At 42.0% G+C, this 21869-nt stretch overlaps 1 protein-coding gene and 1 pseudogene across 2 annotated transcripts in view; one reads left to right on the plus strand and one right to left on the minus strand.

Annotated features, from left to right (window-relative positions):
- The window catches only part of LOC309543291 (aldehyde dehydrogenase family 3 member B1-like), a 47566-nt gene extending 31966 nt beyond the window's left edge, over nucleotides 1-15600 (minus strand). The window contains exons 1-2 of the mRNA XM_082242748.1: nucleotides 15517-15600; nucleotides 7169-7370 (exon numbers count right to left, since the gene is read on the minus strand). Of these exons, the coding sequence (XP_082098874.1) occupies nucleotides 7169-7370; nucleotides 15517-15572 (258 nt within the window). The 5' untranslated portion in view covers nucleotides 15573-15600. The remainder of the gene's footprint in view (nucleotides 1-7168; nucleotides 7371-15516) is intronic.
- LOC309544349 lies at nucleotides 1778-3220 on the plus strand (annotated as a pseudogene). Its single transcript has 2 exons — nucleotides 1778-2109; nucleotides 2587-3220. The product of its transcript is annotated as an uncharacterized misc_RNA (transcript).
- Nucleotides 15601-21869: the final 6269 nt, after the last annotated feature.

Below are 21869 nucleotides of genomic sequence, written 5' to 3' on the forward strand. Positions count from 1 at the left end.
TCATGTTTCCTTCCCTCCCTTTTCTTATTTCGCAGAGTTTGTGAGTAAGGTTGCAAGATCCAAGAATGACCCAAGCTTCTTCTATCCAGATACAACCACCATTCCTTTAACTACTTCAAGGGGTATTGCCACCAACAGTAAATTCAAGGATTTAAGGCATCCTATTGCCGTGAGGAAGACTGCGATAGCATCCAACGTCTTGGCTACAGACATTAAAGCAAGCAATCTTAATCAACAGTGTCCTATTCATAATGCGCCACACTCTCTCTCCAAATGTCGTGCATTTAAAGGACAAGCCCATTGAAGAACGCAAGTCATTTCTCAAAGAGCATAATAAATCGGTTTTAAGTGTTGTACATCCTCCGATCATTTAGCTAGAGACTGTAAGATCATCATCAGATGGTTCTCTCTGTAAACAGTGCCAAACATGTGGACGCTCTTCATTCAGACCTGTTCAAAAAGGAAACCTTCACCCGGCAGCAACCCCAAGACTACATCAGATGATGGCGGGGAGAGAACTGAGCAATATGCCAACCCCGTATCCACAAGGTGTACAGAGGTATGTGGAGAAGGGCTTCATAGCAAGTCTTGTAGCAAGATATGTCTTGTAAGGGTTTTTCCTGAAGGATGTCCACAAAATTCCATAAAAATGTATGCCATACTCGATCAGAGCAATCGCTCATTGGCCAGTACAGAATTCTTTGACCTATTCAACATTCAAGGAGAGACCTGGTCCTATACCTTGCAGACATGTGCAGGAAAGATCAATACTTCTGGAAGAGCAGCCCATGGCTTCATAGTTGCATCAGAATATGAGGACACAAGAGTTTCCTCTTCCAACTCTAATCGAATGTGATCAGCTACCAAACAGAGAAGAAATCCCCACACCAGAGGTTGCACGTCATCACCCTCATTTGAGCCACATTGCTAACTACATTCCACCACTTAACAAGGATGTTAAGATTTTGATTCTACTAGGGAGAGACATTCCTAGAGTTCATAAAATAAGAGTTATGCAACGGTCCAGATGATGCTCCTCAGGCCCAGAAACTTGATCTTGGATGGGTGATAATAGGAGAAGTCTCTTTAGATCAATCTCACAAGCTCTTGGAGGTAGCTTCCTACAAAACTAATGTTACCTATCGAATGATGAAATGTCCATTGCACTATTATGTGAAGGAAAGACTTGATTTTAAAAACGAAGTTCCATATCAAGCACTCCAAAGCATTAACTGCAAGCTCACTTCTCAAAAGGACTTTGGTGATTCAGTGTACCAGACTACGTGTGATGACAACAAGATTGCTCCTTCAGTCGAAGACAAGGAGTTCATCAAGATTATGGATGAAGAGTTCTTCAAGGACAATTCCAACAGTTGGGTAGCTCCATTACCCTTCCAAGTACCAAGGCTTACTCTCCCTAACAATCGAGAACAAGCTTTAACCAGATTTGCTGCACTTAAGAAAACTCTCCGTAACAAACCTGAGATGCAAGAGCACTTTCTAGCATTCATGCAGAAGATTTTAGAGAACCTTCACGCTGAGCCAGCACCAGACCTTAAGAAAGGCGAAGAATGCTGGTACCTTCCATCCTTTGGAGTCTACCATCCTCGTAAACCGGGGCAAATCAGAAAGAATAGTCTTTGACTCAAGCACTCAGTTCCAGGGAACCTCTTTAAATAACGTTCTTCTAACTGGTCCAAATCTAACGAACAACCTTATAGGAGTGTTGATGCGGTTCAGGAAGGAACCAATTGCCGTGACAGCTGACGTCCAACAGATGTTCCACTGTTTCATAGTCAAAGAGGACCACAGAAATTATCTCGGGTTCTTGTGGCATCGCAACAATGACATTAATGATCAGGTGATGGATTATCGCATGAGAATTCATGTCTTTGGAAATAGCCCATCTCCTGCCATGGCAACTTATGGACTGAGAAAAACAGCGCAGGAAGGTGAAAGGGAATTCGGATCTGACACCAGGCAATTTGTTGAGAGAGATTTTTATGTAGACGATGGCCTGAAGAAGCCGTCAATTTGATAAAAAGAACCCAACAGCTCCTGTTGACTGCTAACTTGAGGCTTCATAAGATCGCATCCAATAGCAGCGAAGTAATGAGGGCTTTCAATCCAGAAAATCGCGCTAAGGATTTAAAGGATTTGGACTTGGGAGTAGATTCCCTGCCCATGCAAAGAAGTCTCGGTCTTCTCTGGAATGTAACTTCAGACACATTCACCTTTCAGGTCTCTGACGCTAAGAAGCCATTCACCAGACGTGCAGTCTTGTCAACCGTTAACAGCCTTTACGATCCCCTAGGCTTTGTGACTCCAGTTACCGTCCAAGGGAGATCCATACTTCGTCAGCTTACTGAGAGAGTGACAGATTGGGATGCCCCTCTGCCAGTAGACCTACTGCCTAAATGGGAGAAATGGAGAAACTCCTTGAAGGTACTGGAAGAACTTAATATCCCACGCTGCTATTCACCCACTTCAGTTTCAAGAAGTCTGAGGAAAGAGATTCACATCTTTTGTGATGCATCTACCGAAGCCATAGCGGCTGTGGCTTATCTCAAGATCATAGATCCGTCCGGGAGACCTCATGTCGGGTTTCTACTAGGAAGAGCCAAGTTAGCTCCAAAACCTGCTCACACTATCCCAAGATTAGAATTGTGTGGTGTGACCCTAGCTGTTGAAGTCGCAGAATTCCTGCAAAATGAAATGGACATTGAAATCGATCAGATTAAGTACTACACTGACAGTAAGGTAGTGCTTGGTTATATATGCAACAGTGTGAGAAGGTTCTATGTGTATGTGGCTAACAGTAGAACGAATAAGGAAAAACAGACCTGAACAATGGAACTATGTCCCGACTGGTTTGAATCCCGCAGACATTGCCACTAGGTCAGTGCCAGCAGTTGTCCTCACACAAACCATTTGGTTTTCAGGACCCAAGTTTTTAATGGACCAGTCTTCTACAAACTCAGAAGAAGATATCGATTTCCACCTGGAGGATCCAGATACTGATCCGGAAATCCGGCCTGAAGTTGTAGCATTGAGTTCCAACATCTGCTCAAGAAGAAATTTGGAGGTAAGACGTTTTGAACGTTTCTCCTCTTGGAAAAGGTTGGTGAAGACTATAGCAAGATTGAGTCATATTGCACAGATTTTCCGCAAATCGAATCAGACATTGTCTTGCCATGGATGGCACACCTGTAAGGAGTAACCCAATGCCTTAGAGTATGAAAGGGCTGAGCTGTTCATCATATGTCGTGTGCAAGAAGAAGTCTTTGTGGAAGAGATTAAGTGCTTAAGAAGCAATGGACCAGTCCCAAAATGTAGCCCACTAGTCACACTGAACCCAGTGATCGACAACGAGGGCATGCTCTGAGTCAGTGGACGACTGAAAAGGTCAAACCTGCTAGGGAAAGAACAGAACCCCTTGATAATACCAAGAAACCACCATTTGGGAACATTGATTATACAGCATTACCATGAGAGAGTCAAACATCAAGGAAGACACTACACAGAAGGTGCAGTCAGAAGTGCAGGGTTCTGGATAGTTGGAGTGAAAAGACAAATAGCCACGATCATTCACAACTGTGTTAAATGTCAGAAGTTACGGGGTAGACAGCAGTTTCAACAGATGGCTGACCTACCTGCAGACAGACTGAGTGAAGATACACCCTTTGCATATGTCGGAATGGATGTGTTTGGACCATGGACAGTAACGGCTAGAAGAAATAGTGGTGGTCAAATCAACAGCAAAAGATGGGCTGTAATGTTCACTTGCTTAACTGTAAGAGCTGTGCATATCGAAGTAATCGAGTCAATGGATACTTCGAGCTTTATCAATGCTCTAAGGAGATTTCTTACTCTAAGAGGTCCCGTGAAGATGTTGAGATCAGATTGTGGAACTAACTTCATTGGTGCTTGCAGAGAGTTACAGATCGACCGACAAGTTGGAAATTATTTGAGTGATCTAGGCTGTATGTGGAAATTCAACCCACCACACGCTTCACACATGGGCGGAGCATGGGAACGTATGATTGGGATGGCAAGGCGCATACTGGATTCTATGTTGCTTGATGTGAGTTCTTCACATCTTACCCATGAAGTACTTACTACATTCCTTGCTGAGGTCGCAGCAATAACCAACTCAAGACCGTTGACCGCTGTATCCACAGACCCAGAATGTTCTACCGTTTTAACTCCAGCTGCATTATTGAGCCGGAAAATTGGACAGATCCCAGCGCCAAAGAGCATCTTTGATGAAAAGGACATTATATATATATATATATATATATATATATATAAAAACGTCAATGGAGATACGCTCAATACCTTGCAGATTGTTTCTGGGACAGATGGAGGAGGGAATACCTCACACTTCTCCAAGGACGTAAAAAGTGGCAAACCCAGAAGCCTAACTTAAAGGAAGGGGACCTGGTTCTTCTAAAAGACAAGCAAACTCACCGGATCCAGTGGCCAGTTGGAGTTATTACAAAGGCCATTGCTAGTGATGATGGAAAGGTCCGAAGTGTGGAAGTCAGGATTGTAAAGGACGGGAGCCCAAAAACCTTCCTGAGACCAGTCACTGAGACGCCCCCTGATGATGTCATACTTTGATGAAACCGGTAGGGGACCGGTGATCGTCTGCTTTATGCACACCCTTTAGTGTCCTGTTACTTCACTCAGGAGACCGGGCTGCAGCTACCGCACATTTCATCTGGAGATCCCCGCAAGACCATAACTTGATGCCTATATGTCGTGATTCACATGTGAGTGTAAAATCTACTTCTTATTAAAGTAATATCTTGAACGTATTACACCATGCGAGGTCTCTTTTTCCTACATGTGACATGACTATATGTCCCCACGAGAGGATATTGTTTGATGGTACTAAGGCAGTTCTTTGCTGGAGGTGATCCTTTACATGTACAAGAATCGAGGAGTGCTGTGGAGTGTGAGGAGCCCTTGTTGCAAGCGCTATATGATCTCTGTCATGGGGATCATATAAGTCTGGTAAGAGGCTATTACTTTGGGTGTTTTGGTGAAGGTCACATCTATTCAACACACCACCTGAGCTTCCTGTTGGACGTTTTTCCTCTCCACGGACTCTTCTTTCACTGTTTTTCTAGTGTACATTGATATATTGTGACACTATGTATCTAATATAGATTGCTCATTTTTTTGTGTTTTCCACCAAGCGCTGCATACTCTTGTTTTCAGTCCTAATTATGCCTGCTTCCAAAAATTCTGATTCAGTGTTATGTGAAGGAGTTACTTAGACCTCTAGTATAGTTAGCTTAGACTAGAGGGCTACATAGCATTCTACCATATGCAATGTTAATTGTAGGTTTATGGAAAATAATTGTGTAGGGGTATCTCACGATACCAGGCGGGGAGTGTGCTGCCACGCAGCTTTAACTGTCTAGCAGTTTCTGATTGCTGTTTCTGGCTAGTTGGTTGCTCCCACCCTTCATTTCCTGCTGTAACTTCATTTTGTGTGGTTGTTATTAAGAGACTGCAGAGTGTGGGAGCTGTGTAACTTCATTGGAAATTTACCTAAGGAAAAGTCTCTATGTTTATGCCTTTGCTAACTTGAAGCATAAAGAAGCATTGGAGAACACCTCTGGAGTCTTTATTTATTGAGTAAACTATCTGTTAAAGCCATCATTCAACCTGCTGCACACACAGACTGGGTCTACAAGAAGGTCACAGGTACAATCGATGCTGAGACAGAACAGTACACCTTGTAAGTATGAGAATAGCGGTTCTGTATAGGGCGATGGATTAGTATTATAGGGGTATTATTAGTAAAAAAAGATATTTGAAGCCGGAACTCCGCTTTAAGTTGCATCATAGGTTGAACCAAAGTAGTGCAGGGACTACTTTGAAGTCGCACATATATGAATGGTACTCATTGGAAATCATGGGGTACGACTTGTCATGTGACTTTGCAGTCCCAAGTTGCAGGACAAGTCGCACAAGTGTGAAAGAGGCCTTAAGCGGCTAATGTTAGACCATATGTCTTAAAGCTGAAATGATTCAGGTGTTGGTAATTTCCGTCTATGAGAGATTTTCTATACAAGAAATGCGATTGAATTAGGCTTTCATGTTTGTCATATGTGATGAAGAATCTTAACAGATCCAAAACACTTTGGTTGTCATGCTTCTTAAAGATCCAGAGACTTTTCGGATTTATGCAGAATGAGAATGTGAGCATCAGGGCAAGAGAACTCAGAAAGGAAATACTGCGTGGTTTTAGACTGGTTCGAAATGAAAGGCACCAGTTTAACGTTCAACATAGAGGACATGGTTTAACTGCGGAGAGGACCCTTGGAAGATCTTTCTACCATCTATACCTGATGTATATTGCACCGCTTGTATAGACAAAGAGTCTTAAAACTATGGCCCTCTAGGCATGATGGGAATTGTAGTTCCTGAACAGCTAGTCATGTCTGTGAATGTCTGAGTTTTACAATGCCTCATGGGATGTGTAGTTCCGCAACAGCTGGAGGGCCATAGTTTCTAGTGAGCGGGTCTATACTATATGGTAAGAGGCTGTGTAATTGGGTGCTGGTCCTCACATACAGATTGAATATACTCACGCTTCTTTCCAATGGGACCATCTCTGGATGTGGACTTTGATATTTAAAAAATAGTGCTGTACCATTCTTACATTTCTTCATAGGACACAACCTGTAAAGGGGATCTTTTGACTAGCAACAGCAATTCTGAAGTCTCCTCCTGTGCATATGACATCAGCAGCACTTGATTGGAAAGGTCAGAGGTGGTACAGGGTTAGTGTCAACAGCAACCTCTCAATTCTTAATGATACTGGAATTGTGTTATCTTTACAAGCACATACAATTTTCCCATATTTTGATTGCCTCAAAAAGCCCCCAACGGGATTCTGTTCTACGACCAGGCCCCATAGCAGCGGTCCCTGTAAAAATCCATACATTTTCAATGCATCAAGAACAATTGTGCATTTGTTGCTTTTAAAAAGCCATATATTTAATAAAGAGTAATGTGAACCTTTTTCATTAGAAGGAAAATAGGATATATTGCTATCCAGCTTCTTTATTTCTTTTGTTTCTCAATCCCCCAGTTTTTAAGACTGTTCCAAGCAAAATCATACTGTATCAATATGAAATCGTAAACTGACCTTATGCATATCTTCTTCCAGGGCAGTGACTAACTCCTTTTCATGTCGGTCCAGCATTTGCAATATGGCTTGTAGCTGTTGAATTCTAAATGAGAAACTCTTGGTTTTGCCGGATGAAAATGCCTCTCTAGATTTTTTTAGAGTTTCTTCGCATAAAGATGAGGTGGAGGATTTCCTTGTTGGACTTTCAACAGCTACCGTCCTATAAAATGTATGCATTCAGGCTGATTTACTAAGAAGCAAAAAAAAAAAAAAAAAAAAAAAAAAAAGTACACCCCCAGATAATTATCCCTCACAGCTGCTGGCTGCCAGCTTGTCTCAGTTGCACATTATTATAGAAAAGAGTTGCACTCCTGTTTAGTTATGTAGTTTTTACTGGTTATGATAAAGTGACATTAAAGGCTCATTTCTTTAAATTAAAATAATAAACATGTTATACTTACCTGCTCTGGGCAGGCTCTCGGGCTCCTTCCTCCTGCTGAGTGCCCCCATAGCAAGTCACATGTATGGGGGCACTCGTGTGTGCTCGCTCCCAAGCCGCTACTGTGTGTCCATAAGACCAAGCCCCAATGGCTTCTGCTGATGCATCAGAGCCAATGAGGCACGAGAAAGGCGAGAGATCCTCGGCTCCCATGTACAATCGCTGAATCTGGCTCAGATATGTATTTAGAGGGAGCTGCATGCAGAAGGTCTTATCTTACTGCATAGAATGCAGCAAGGTTAAAAAAAAAAAAAAAAAAAAAAAAAAAAAACCCAACACCACCTGCCTTTACCACCACTTTAAGCCAATATAGGAGAGAAAACACCAGAGAGCTCAGGTGAACTACTGACTGACTACAATGTTGTAAGGATATTAGGCTACGTCATTTTTAGGCATGCATTAATGTGAATTGTGAATGGTTACTAGTACTATGCACTATACCTTCATTATAAAAAAGGTAAAGTAAAATGCATCTGCAGTATGGTTTAAGAGAAACAGCTACAATCTTCTATCACTCACTTTAACAAATCTATTAAGTCATATTTAGGGCACATGTACATCTTTGTGATGCATTATATTAAATTATGTACATCTTTGTGATGCATTATATTAAATTATGTAACAGCCTATTCATTTAACCACTTAAGCCCCGGAGGATTTGGCTGCTAAAAGACCAGGGGGTATTTTGCGATTCGGCACTGCGTGAATTTAATGGACAATTGCGCGGCCGTGCAACGCTGTACCTAAACGAATTTGACGTATTTTGATTGGTTGGCGCAAAAGTTATCGCGTTTACTAACAAAGGGAAAGATTTTTTTCATTTTTGTTGTTTTTTTTTTTTAACGCGTAATGGCAGCGATCTGCGATTTTGTTTGCGGTACTGCGACATTGGGGCGGACAGATCGGACCCTTGACTGACATTTGACACTTTTGGGGTTACCAGTGACATTTCTACAGTAATCAGTGCTGTATATATGCACTGTTACTGTAAAATTACACTGGCAGTGAAGGGGTTAACTTTATTTGAGAGGGAGGGGCTGTGTGTGTCCCTAGGGGCGTGATTCTAACTGTGATTGGCTGTGGCTTGAGGTGTAGGGACACTGATCAACGGTCCTACATAGTAGAACCGTATGATCAGGGTTTCTACACAGGAAGAACTGACAGGCAGCTTGTTTACACAAGCTGCCTGCCTTTCTCCCTCTCCCCCGACAATCGCCGAGTGACCGGCGGACATCGGGTCCGCCGGTCACACGCGCGGGGGGGGGGGGATCCGTGACCGCGCGCTCGCTCCCCAGACCCTCCCAGGCTAGTGACGTTTATATACGTCACTGCCTGTGAGGGGCTGACCGCCGCAGTATATTTACTTGCGGCGGTCGGCAAGCGGTTAAATGGGCTTCCTAATGCTAAAAAGAAAAAAAAAAAAAATGGTGAGTTTTGCAAATTATTTTTATGTCACACGGTATTTGCGAGCAGTTTTTCTAATGCAATTTTACACACCAACACAAATACAGTACAATTGAAACGAAAAACAATACCCACATTTTTAGTAAAATATAAGATAAGGTGCTGCGCTGGGTAAATAGATGCCAAACATATCATACTTTAAAAACTGTGCATGCTTGTAAAATGGCGCCAAACTTTGGCATTTAAAATAACTGAGTTAGACTTAGCAGTAACTCCTTTTCTGAGTCTTCCAGGACAGCCCATGAGACCTAGGGCTCCTCCTACCAGGACAGAAAATAGGTTAACCCCACCAGATAAAAAGGCAGTCCTCCCCCTTCAGTATTTTGAGAACTGCAGGACGTTATTATAAAACATATACATAATACAAGACATCACCGGGTGGGAATCCGGCTGTCCTGGAAGACTCTCAGAAAAGGAGTTACCGGTAAGTCCAACTCAGCTTTTCTCAAGTCATCTTCCAGGACAGCCCATGAGCCAGAACTTACCAGTCTAGGGAGGGACCACTGCCTGGAGCACCTTTCAACCAAAATCCTGCTCATGGGAAAAGAAGAAGAGGTCCAGGCGATAATGTCTAACAAAAAGGTCGAAAAGTTAGACCAGGTGGCTGCCTTATGCTGCCACATAAGCGGCAACCCTTTCAGCCCAGGACGTGGACAAGACTCTTGTTGAATGCACAGCGACAAAAAGGCGGAGAAACCTTCCTGACTCTATAGGCTTCAGCAATTTTCCGCTTTATCCACCTGGCTATGGTGGCCTTAGAGGCTCCATTACCCTTGCGTGTCCCAGAAAACAGAACAAACAAGGCTTGAGACTTCCTAAAGGACTTGGTGACCTCTAGGTATGTGAGAAGAACCGTTCCGACATCCAAAAAACTAAAATCCCTTTCTCATTTTTTGGATAATTACAAAATGTTGGTAGCACAATATCCTGTGATCTATGAAAGGAAGTGGCTACCTTTGGCAAAAACCCCAGATCGGTTTTTAACACTACTCTCATCAAAAATTGTGAGGAAAGGCTCCCTAATTGAGAGGGTCTGCAATTCGCTGACCGTGCAAGCTGACTTAAGTGCAACCAGGACCGCAGTTTTTAGTGCGAGTAATTTTACTGACAAATCCTTTAGGGGCTCGAAAGGAACACAGTCACTAAGGCCTGAAGGACTAAAGATAGGTGCCAAGTAGGACATGATCTGATAACCATTGTTTTAACCTGGCAATTGCCCTGAAAAACATCACTATAACAGGCTTTTCCAAAAGGGAGTACTGGAGGAATGCCCCAATGGCCGCAGCCTGCACCTTTACCCACTTTTGGACCGGAAGGTTTTACCCCCTTAAATGACCAGGCCATTTTTTGTGACTTGGCACTGCGTTAACTTAAAAAATGAATGTCTTTTTTCCCCCCACAAATAGAGATTTCTTTTTGTGGCATTTGATCACCTGAGAGATTTTTATTTTTTGCGCCAAGTAAAAAAAAATTGTTTTTTTTTTCTATAAATTTTAGGCCAGTTTGTATTCCGCTACATATTTTGGGGAAAAAAATCCCATTTAAGCGTATTTTGATTGGTTTGTGCAAAAAAGTTATCACTTCTACAAACTAGAGGAAAGAGTTGTCATTTTTATTTATTTATTTTTTACTAGTAATGGCGGTGAACCCAGGGGCGATCAAAGGGTTAAATGTGAGCCTAGGGGGTGTTTTCTAACTGAGGGAGTTGGGCTTATTGGATCAACACCGGGACCTGTGTTCCTACATAGGAACATAGGTGATAAACTTCACCTCTCACGAATTGCGGCGCCCACCCCACCCCCCCCCGGGGAGTGACGTATGGGTACCGCGATTTGCCCAGCCAGCCTGCCGCAGTATATCTGGGACGGGCAGTCAGCAAGTGGCTAAAGTACTGAGGCAAAGACCCTTGTCGGCACCCTCCTGAAAAAAAATTCCAGAATAGACAGAATATATCGGGAGACAATCTTTGATTTTCAGACAACCAAGAGTTACATTTCTTCCAAATCTTGGAGTATATAGCTCTTGTGACAGGCTTCCGAGAACTAACTAGGGTCTTCACAACTTTGTCTGAAAACCCCCGGGAGCTTAGTACCTGCTCTTCAGATACCAAGCTGTCAAGTTCAAGGATGCTACTTGAGGATGAGATACGGTTAACGGGTTAGTCAACGGGTCCCATCTCGAAGGGAGAGCCACTGGAGGTTTCGAGGCTAGTGTCTGCAGGTGGGAATACCATGGCCTTTTGGGCAAAGAGGGGGCTGTCAGGATCAAATTGATATCTTCCCGGAGAAATTTCCAGAGGACTTCTGGGATTAGTCTGATAGGAGGGAAGGCATAGCAGAGGCTGAATGATCAGGGATTCGCAATAGCGTAGATCCCTAGAGACTGGTCCCTTGGGTTCAGCGAAAATAAATGGTTTTGCTGTTTGCTTGGGCTACATAAAAGGTCCACCTCTGGGAGACCCCACCTGGCGGCAATTTCCTGCAAAAATTTCCAGGTTGAGGAACCAATTGTCCCGACACACCTGGTAACGGCTGAGGTAATCTGCCAAACAACTCTGAGTCCCCTTCAGATGAAGTGCTAAACTTGAGGCTAGAGTCACCTCAGCCCAAGATAGAATCTTTTGGGCTGTGAACTGCAAGGTCCTACTTATTGTACCTCCCCATTTGTTGAGGTACGCCACTTTTGCAATGTTGTCAAAGCGAATCTGCTGATTCGGGTTTTGGTGTCTTTTAACCTCTGCCTGAAGACCCTCTAAGGCTCTCTGTACTGCCAGAAGCTCCCTTTGATTTGATGATCTTCTTGCTTCCACCAGGGACCATTCTCCCTGTGCTGTCTCGTTTTGAAGATGGGCTCCCCATCCAAAAGAGTTTGCATCCTTAGTTATTCTCAGATATTGGCATGACCCATTCCAGCCCTCTGGTGAGGTGACCTCCACCACCACAGGGTTCTCTTTACTTTGGAGGGAATTCGTACCTTCCAATCTAAAAGAACTTGGAGACCTGTCCCAGTTCCTTAGAAGAAGGAATAACTGAAGAGGACATTGGTGGAACCGCACCCAAGGCACAGCCGGAAAGCAAGAGGTCATAAGGCCTACAGCCCTTGAGACATCTGAGTGAGACCCTCTGGTTGGTCTGAGAGGATTCCATTATATTCTACGTTTTGCAACTTTTTCCCCCGAAAGGAAAATGTTTAATCAAGTGAGGAAAATTTGTACTAGAGATATGTCACTCTTTGGGAAGGCTTCAGCAAAAACTTCTCTATATTGACTATCCAGCCTAGCGACTGGAAGAACTCCTGAACCGTCTGAAATTCCCCTCTCTAGTTTCTGACATGAATCTGCCACTATTAGGAGGTCGTCCAGGTAGGGGGGATGATCATAATTAATTTTCGTCTTAACAGGGCCAATGCTTCCCCTAGAACCTTCAGCAAAACTGACAGGAGAGCTGTCTGGAATGTAAACAATGCAGGATGGCTCTCCTGTCAGAGGCAGGGAAAGCGTGGGGCTAATGACAGCCTGAAGAGCAGCACATGGAACTGAAAATGCTGGGTCCCCAATCCCAAGTTTACTGCTACCTGTAAAAACTGTTGGCATGCTGGGTGAATAGGGATGTGCAAGTAGGCATTCTTTAAGGCCAGTGTTGCCTTAAAGCAACACGGGTAAAGCAGATTCCTTATGGAAAATGCTTGTATCTAATCGAGTGATTTAGAGAACTAAGGTTCAATATCAGGCAGTAATTAACCGAGGGCTTCTTTATCACAAAGAGGTGCGAGAAAAAAAAAACATGCCCTGCTCTGCCCTTGGAACTGGGATCGAGACATTCTGATCTACTAGCTCTCCTATCTGGAGACTCAAGGAAGTAGCCTTTACTCTATCTCTGAGCAAGCTGGTGACTAACAATCTCTCCTGCGGCCAGGAATTTAATTCCAGTCTGTACCCCCTGGCCACCAGATCCAAAATAAAAGGGCTTGAAGTGCTCCCCTTCCACTGTTGGAGGAAGGCCCTTAATCTTCCTCCCACTCTGCAGCAGGAGTCAGAAGTTTGGCAGGCTGTTGAGGAGGGTTAAACAAGTCCCCCCCCCCCCCCTGCACCTCTTCCTTTGTGGCAAGTCCAATGCTTTTTTGGTCTGGCCTCTTTCTCACGCGGACCCTGCTGTCTGCCCTGAAAAAAAAAAAAAAAAAAACTTCCGGGAGTCTAGATTTTTTTCTATTCCTTGAATGACTTCTGTCAGTCGTACGTTCCAGAGATTCTTGTAACCCCGGGCCAAAGAGATGGTCACTTGTTAGGGGAAGACTACACAGGCACAATTTACACTATACAGGCGCAATTTAGACAATCTCCTGACCAGGTTTTAAGCCAGAGATTTCTTCTGGCCAAATTAAATGAAAGCCGAGGTCCTGGCTACCATTCTTTCTGACCGACTCAGCAGAGGAATCAGCCAGAAAACCTACTGCCCGGAAAAGTGGGAAATTTTAAATGATCTGATCCCTTGTTGTCCCGGCAGACAGGCAAGTCTGTATTTGTGAAAGCCATAACTCAAGGTTTTGGGCTACACAAGCTGATTAAGGCCGGATTAAGACCAATAACGGATGCCTCCCAGGCCCTGTGCAACAAGATATCCCCGCTCTTATCCATGGGGTCTCTAAACGTACCCATGTCATCAAAAGCGAGATCCATATTTTTGAAAATTTTTGTAAGAGGCGCATCCAACTTAGGATACTTGTTCCACGGCAGCGTCGTGGTGTCTTTGAAAGAAAACCTTTTCAGGTTGCTGGCCCATTCTAATCTAATTGTATCTAGAAGGAAGAGACTGAAAATAAAAAATCCTTGTTTCTGTTATAAAATTTTGCAAATAATTGTCCTTCTGAAATTTAGGCCAAAATGTATTCTGCTACATTTCTTTGGTGAAAATAACCCAAATCAGTGTATATTATTTAGTCTGTAGGAAAGTTGGAGTCAGCAAACTATGGTATATATCTAAAAATTGATCAATCCTGATGTACCGATGGATTTCATGAGGCCTGAAAATGCTAGGACAGTACAAATACCCCCTAATGACTTTTTTGGAAAGTAGACAGTCCAACGTATTTCGTAAGAGGCATGGCGGGTTTTTGAAGTTAAAATTGGTCATAATTTTTTGGAAATTTAAGAAATTACAAACCGTAACCAGTGCAGTACAGCGTCATCATATTACTGGTGTGGCGGTGATCACGGACACTGACTGACAGTAGGAAGGAAATAAAAAACCTTTTAGAAATTTTTTTTTACAATTTTTTTTTTAAATAAAACGCACTGTGGCCAGAGCAATATAATGTTACCATAGTAACATTGTACTACTCTGGGGAAGTGATTGGGATTTATTTTTTATTTTTTTAATGCAATTAGCTGGGATTAGTCAAAGCTAATCATTTGGTACAGATAGGCTATGATTGGCTGTCTGTACCATGTGATCATATTGACCAATGTACACAATGGATGGCATGAAAGGAAGCCATCCATTGTATTCAACTGTTATGTGACCTGCTGTGCTTGGTCACATGGTACTGGCAGTGAGCCGGTATACTGATCAGTCATCGGCAATGTCCGGTGGACACAGCCGGTGACAGATCGCACTGAACTTTCTGAGTGGTCATAGGATGTCCACTCAGAACGGTAAAGCCACTGCCCTGTTGACTTTCTGCTATAGGCCGGGCAGAAAGGGTTAAAGTGGCAGGCAGCAATCCTATTAAGATCGGTGGTCAATATTCCCAAACAAGAATTGTAGGGTGCTTTAAAGACTTCACAAAAGCTACCTGAAGCTTGCTTTACACACTAAAGCTCATGTGACCTAGTCATAAGCCCCCATTCACGAGTGTCTCAATTTACTTGAATAGGACTAGCTAAACAGGCATGTACCTACATATTCTTGTACAGGTAAAAATAGCCTTTGCATGGGTGTATGGCTGCTGTAGTACACCTATGTGAACGAGGCCTAAAGCCTTGTACACACAATCAGATTATTGGACGAATTTTCGTCCGTTTTTTGTTGCATACTAGTCTCAAATCAAAAGTGAAGAGGTTACTTTCATTAGGAAAATTCTCATACAACATAATTCAACTGCAAGAGTGATGTCACGTGTTGAATTGTATTGTATGTGTTCTTTCATTTCTGAGCATGTGTAGTCTTGATCTTACAATTTTTTTTTTTTTTTCTCCCGGACTAAAACTGTACTAATTAAACTAAAATCAGATGTTGTGTTCTCATAAGATAAAAATTGCACAGTTTTTGTTGTACAAAAATTCATAATCAGCTGTCAAAAGCACTATACTAACGATCCGAAAAATTAGCAGATTGTTTAGACAAAATTTTACTTCCGATTTTCTTATCGTGCCATTAGTGTTTAGTTACCAGTCACAGTTACTAACCTTCTTAAAGCCCGAAACCAACGGGATGGAGAGGGAGAAGCATTTGAGTTATCCATAGCTTTTATCCTTTTCCATCCATTAGCTAGCTTAGTACATTAGCCTGAAAAAAAAAAAAAAAAAAAAAAAAAAAAAGAAGAAGAAGAGGAAATAAAAATTGGATTCTTTTTTTGATTGATAGATTAATTCCATGCAAATAAGAGAAAAGGTGTTGTCCAGTTCTTAAATTGTCCAGACACCAGACTCTGGTATTTATTATGCCTCACTTGTTTAATTAACTTTAAAAATTACACTAAGGCTGGGTTCACACTATTGCGATGTGGGAACCAGCGTGATTCCAGGGCGGGTCTACTCTCTACCTGCTCTACGCAAACCGCTGTGGGCGTCAATATATAGTTAATGACATGCCCAGGTTGGGTCACAGAGCGAACTGCCAAATGGTGCAGGAATTGGATCACACCCATGCGATCCAATTCCAGTGCGGACCAAAAAAAAAAATAAATAAATAAAAAAAAGCGGTCCTGCACCATTTTTGTGCGAATGCGATGCAAATTTAGCCATACAGTTTGTATGACTGAATTCGCTGTGCACAGACATAGTTAGTGATCTGCACAGCAGTGCGAATCACATGCGATGTCTAACATTGCAATAGTGTAAACCCAGCCTAAAAACGTGAAAATTGTCTGAAGTTTCATATACTAGCTTTCATCTCTAGTCAATGATAAAGAGTGCATACAACACATTTTACATTTCTATGCAAGTATCTTTTCTACATTTAACTATCTACCTGCAAGAGAATATTGTAGCTAGCATGCTACAGAAGCTTAGACTAAAGCTGGATACACACTATACAATTTTCTTTAGATTTACCAAAACCATATAATATGAGGTCAAACCCAAACACTTTAAATTTGTATGCAATCAAGCAGGCCCTTGCACTACATGTTGAAGGTAAATCTAAAGGAAATCTATCAACAAAAGTTGTATAGTGTGTATCCAGCTTAAATCCAACCTAAGGAAATGTAAAACTAACAGTTGCAAATATATGCTAAATGTTCTTTACAACAGTTGTAAAACATATTAACTTTCAGATATGTAAGAGCAGACTACTTAACCATCTATGACATTACAGCTGCGCAAATTCCAAACCTGACAAAATGACTTTTCAGGGACATAATTAACCTCATGTAGCTGCTACTACAGCCCAGAGCATCCACACCAAACCAACTAGTAGACCTGTGCAACAAATCCAATCCCTAACAAGCCAATCAGAATCACCTTTGTTCAAAGTGTTTGATTAACCCATTTATTCCCCTAATCAAACCTTTTGCAACCGCTAACAGCTCCACATGTATGCAAGAAAATTGTGATGATATTATGTAAGTAAACCATAAAATTCTAAATTGACACATTGCATCCATGGAGCAAACTGCTGTTTTTATTTGGAAATACCACTCTACAGAACTTTACAACAGTCACAGATCTAGTTGCTATGGGTTAATGCATGTCATACAGGATTTAATGCTGTATTAATGTGTCACTAAAGGCAAAACGTTCTGTTTTATTTAAGAGAGAGCAAGAAAGGGTTATAATCCCTGTCAGGTTATCTTTTTGCCATCTGTGTCTTATTGGGGAGATTTCCCTTCACTTCCTATAAAAATTGGCGCTAATTCCTAATCTTCCAATAAATATACAATAAAAAACGATATAAAATCAATATGATAGGATAAATCTTGTGTGAGAAATAAATGAATATATATATATATATATATCTTCTTATGTGATAATCTGCAAAACAATACTCAAATTTCAATAATATTCAAACAAGTGCAGATGGATAGATGAAGTGCCGATGGATAAATCCGTGTGGTAAAAAATGTGAGGAAAAACACTCTATATATCTTCTTATATTAAAAATTAAAAAAGACAAAAATTCCAATGATGTAGAACAATAAGTGCAGATGGATAAATAAGGTGTAGATGGATGAATAAAGTGCAGATGGACAAAGTCCAAAGTATTCATATATTCATTCTTTTATTCATTCACATCACGGACTTTGTCCATCTGCACTTTATTCATCCATCTGCACTTATTGTTCTACATCATTGGAATTTTAGTCTTTTTTAATTTTCAATATAAGAAGATATATAGAGTGTTTTTCCTCACATTTTTTACCACACGGATTTATCCATCGGCACTTCATCTATCCATCTGCACTTGTTTGAATATTATTGAAATTTGAGTATTGTTTTGCAGATTATCACATAAGAAGATATATATATATATATATATATATATATATTTATTTCTCACACAAGATTTATCCTATCATATTGATTTTATATCGTTTTTTTATTGTATATTTATTGGAAGATTAGGAATTAGCGCAGATTTTTTTGGGGGTTTTATAGTATTGTTCACAGTGGGGACACTGATTAAGATTGGCTGCTTTTTTCTTTGCAGATTTGCACGCCTATTACTCTTTTATCTTAGAAGTATTCCTGAGGTTTAACCCTCTAGGTAGCGCACTGATCCTCTGCATTTTTTTCCCTTCACTTCCTGTTGCATAGGCATACCAGGAAGTGAGGAGAAATCCAGAAAGCTTATCAAAGTGAGGGAATCCTGCTTGAAACCAGGATCACTAGAATTAAGGCCCGTACACACGTAGCGATTGTCGGCCGTAAATATTCGGCCAACGTCTGATCGGCCGATTGTCGGCTTGTTAGTATGATGCTTCCGACAACCCACTGCGACTTTTCGGCCGAACAGAATCTGGTGTGCAGGCTTTAAAATTTTTGTTGGCCAACACCAGAACGGCCGATTGTTCCTCAGTCAGTACAGAATTCGGCCGACAAACAGCAGATGAGCAAGACTGGGCATGCTCAGAGAAGAAAAAACACACGGAAAGTTAACCATCACATGACATCACTTCTGCAGTCGGCTGTTGTTGGCCGACAAAATTCGTGTGCAGTCTTTAGCACTTTTCAGCCGACAGGACAGCACCGGACAAAAGAGGGCCGATCGTTCGGCCGACAATCGGTGCGTGTGTACGAGGCTTTAGTGTCCCCTTTGGAAGATTTCTCCTGTTTTACTATTGTAGCACTACCCCCTAAGGAGCTACTGGCTTCATTTGCACAGCCACGCAACATGCATTTTCAGCAGGCAGACATAGTCAGAAAACCAGTTCAAAGGGCTTTGCTTTTGTTATTTATTAGGGGTAAATAACTTGGATCAGGATGGGGTTATGTTGGTTAAAGGATGCCCAGAACATGGTCAATGTCAACTTTGAGGACACCCACACCCAGTTCCCCTTAAAAAAAGAAGCCCTGTCCTCATGGGCCAAAAAGATCCCAAGAGCGAGGCATACCATAAAAAGGGAAGGGGACAAGGGAAGATACTTGAAAGGGAAAATACACTATATTGTCAAAAGTATTGGGACACATGCACTTAAGCCCCGTACACACGTGTAGATAGTTGGCCGTGAATTTCCGGCCAACGTCCGATCGGCTGATTTTCGGCTTGTTAGTATGATGCTTCCGACAACCGACTCCGACTTTTCGGCCGAAAAAAATCTGGTGTGCAGGCTATAAAATTTTTGTTGGCCGTCAACACAATGGCCGATTTTCATGCAGTCAGTACAGATTTCGGCAGACAAAAATCTGATGAGCAAGACTGGGCATGCTCAGAGAAGAAAAAACACACGGAAAGTAAACCAGCACATGACATCACTTCTAAAGTAGATTTTTGTTGGCTGAGAAAATTTGTGTGCAGTCTAGGCACATTTCAACCAACAAAACACCACTCTGGACAAAAGTCGGACGATCGGTCGGCTGATAATCGTTGCGTGTGTACGAGGCATTACATACTTTTAGACAGAAGCATTGCCAGTCTGGGGAGTGGATAATGAACTAGCAGATTTAGATTGACTTGACTAAGAAATTAAAGCTAAACCCCAGCTAACACTTTCTAAACAGGCACAGCAACAGATTTGTTTTCATTTTGGGATAAAGGTTTAATAAATAAACACCGATCATTGTAAGCACCCTTGTTAGTGGTAAATGGTTTGTCACAACCCTCTAACTGCTACTTTGTCTGAAAAGCTTGGTCTGGTAAAGGAAGCTGAAAAAAAAAACAGACTTACTGACTGGATCTCTGGGTAAAAAAGAAAACTAATACAGCCACCACATTTAATAGTTGGTAGGCTGCAATATAATGCATTTTTGTTTTTAATTAGGTGAGGCAGTAGCTGTAAATGCTGTATTAGGGCTCATTCACACTGGCACATGAATCAGTACACAAGGTCAGGTTTATCCACAGACAGTGTATAGACCCATGCATCAGTACTGCTCAGATGTACACAAAGATCAGTGAAGATCCATGCTGCTCTGAGCCTGTCATTGATTTTAATAGGCTGTCTGCACATACCAGCCGAGAAGATAAACACAGCCATCAGGCACATTAGATCTTAATAAAATGAGCTCTTTACACCAGACTCAGGATTAAAATTCATGACCTGTGCTTATCTCTTGTTCACACTGGTGAAACTTGATAGTTACAAATCGCATGACAAGTCGCACCCCATTGCCATCAATGGAAACCTTCATATCACCATGACTCATGTTGCAGCAGTTATGAAAAGGTTCCTCCACTACTTTTTACCGATTTCATTGCGACTTGCATAGACTTCTGGTAAATTAAGTCGCAAAGAAATCGGCGGTGCAAAACGCTCTGATGTGTGGGTTTGAACTTGCGCGATTTCAAAGCCGCACCAGTGTGAACAGGGGCTTACAGGCAGATGCCTTAACAAGCTGCACCACTAAGCTTGCTGGCATTGTCTATATATGTATTATTCATATTAAAAAAATCAAAAGTTGGATTTGAGGATGTGGACTGACGGATTCCTAATGTGTATGTTAACATACATTTTTGTAGCCTTAAGGCCCGTACACACGTACCGATCGTCGGCATACAAACGTCGGTGGACGAAGGATCTGCCGATTGTACGCGTGTTAGTATGGTGCCTCCGACAGATGTCTGCGCACAATCCGCGGACAAAAGTCTTTCTTGCAAACATGAAAATTTTTGTATGCCGACACCAGAACGGACGATTGTTCGCCTGTCAGTACACAATTCGGCCGACAGACCGCAGATTTGCAAGACTGGGCATGCTCAGAAAATAGAAAACACAGGGAAAGTTAACCATTACATGACATCACTTCTGCAGTCGGCGGACAAAATTCTTGTGCTGTCCTTGTGCTGTCTTTGCACTTTTCAGCAGACACCGACATCCCGGGGAGAAAAGAGGAACATTTGTATGCCGACCATCGGTACGTGTGTACGGGGCTTTAGCATTCCTTCAGTGATGCAACAAATAAGTAAACACCTTTTCAAATGCCAGTTTTTGTGTTTGAATCCAGGATCTGGCCTAAGCTTTATAGGAGAAGCCATGCTCTTTGCTTACTAATTGTTTTACAAATGTATGCATAAATAAATGCATATAATGCCTAAATGATAAAATAATATTTTATCATTTAGGCATTGTGCTCTAGTCTCTCTTTGATCTGTTTGTGCCTCAAAGGGCTAGTAAGGTCTCCCATGAGCTAATTGTCAATAGGATCAAAACCACTTGTAGGTCTGTGCTTTCCCTGGTATGCTTCATGTCACCCTGTTTTTTTAGACAACTCACACACCCGCTTAGTTGGTGGTGCAGCCTATAATGTGATGGGTCAACAAATGCTACATTGTGAGTTTGAATTCAGGAGGCTGCCTTCCTTAGTTGCTATGCCTCCCACACAGCCTTGCCATAATGTGTTACATAATTACATAGTTAGTGAGGTTGAAAAAAGACATCAGTCCATCCAGTTCAACCTATGATGTGTGTGTGTGTTTGCTTTTAACCGTACTTTGTATACCCCTGTATGTTGTGGTCTCTAAGGTGCCCATCTAATAGTTTTTTGAAACTATCAATGCTCCCTGCTGATACGACTGCTTGTGGAAGAGAATTCCACATCCTTACCACTCTTACAGTGAAGAACCCTTACGCATTTTAAGGTTAAACCGCCTTTCCTCTAGTTTTAGTGAGTGGCCACGTGTCTTATTGTATTTCCTTTCTCTGAATAGGTTTTTCCATATGCTAGGGTTTCCAGTACAATATTTGTACATTGATATCATATCCCCCCTCAATCGTCTCTTCTCCAGAGAGAATAAGTCCAGTGCTTGTAGTCTTTCCTCATAGCGGATGTCCTCCATTCCCCTAATTATTTTTTTTTGCCCTTCTCTGGACTCTTTCCAGTTCCAGCACATACTTTCTGAGGACCGGTGCCCAGAACTGGACAGCATACTCCAGATGTGGCCA

The sequence above is a fragment of the Pelophylax lessonae genome (assembly GCF_965119305.1).
Source record: "Pelophylax lessonae genome assembly, chromosome: 1".
NCBI classification, from domain to species: domain Eukaryota; kingdom Metazoa; phylum Chordata; class Amphibia; order Anura; family Ranidae; genus Pelophylax; species Pelophylax lessonae.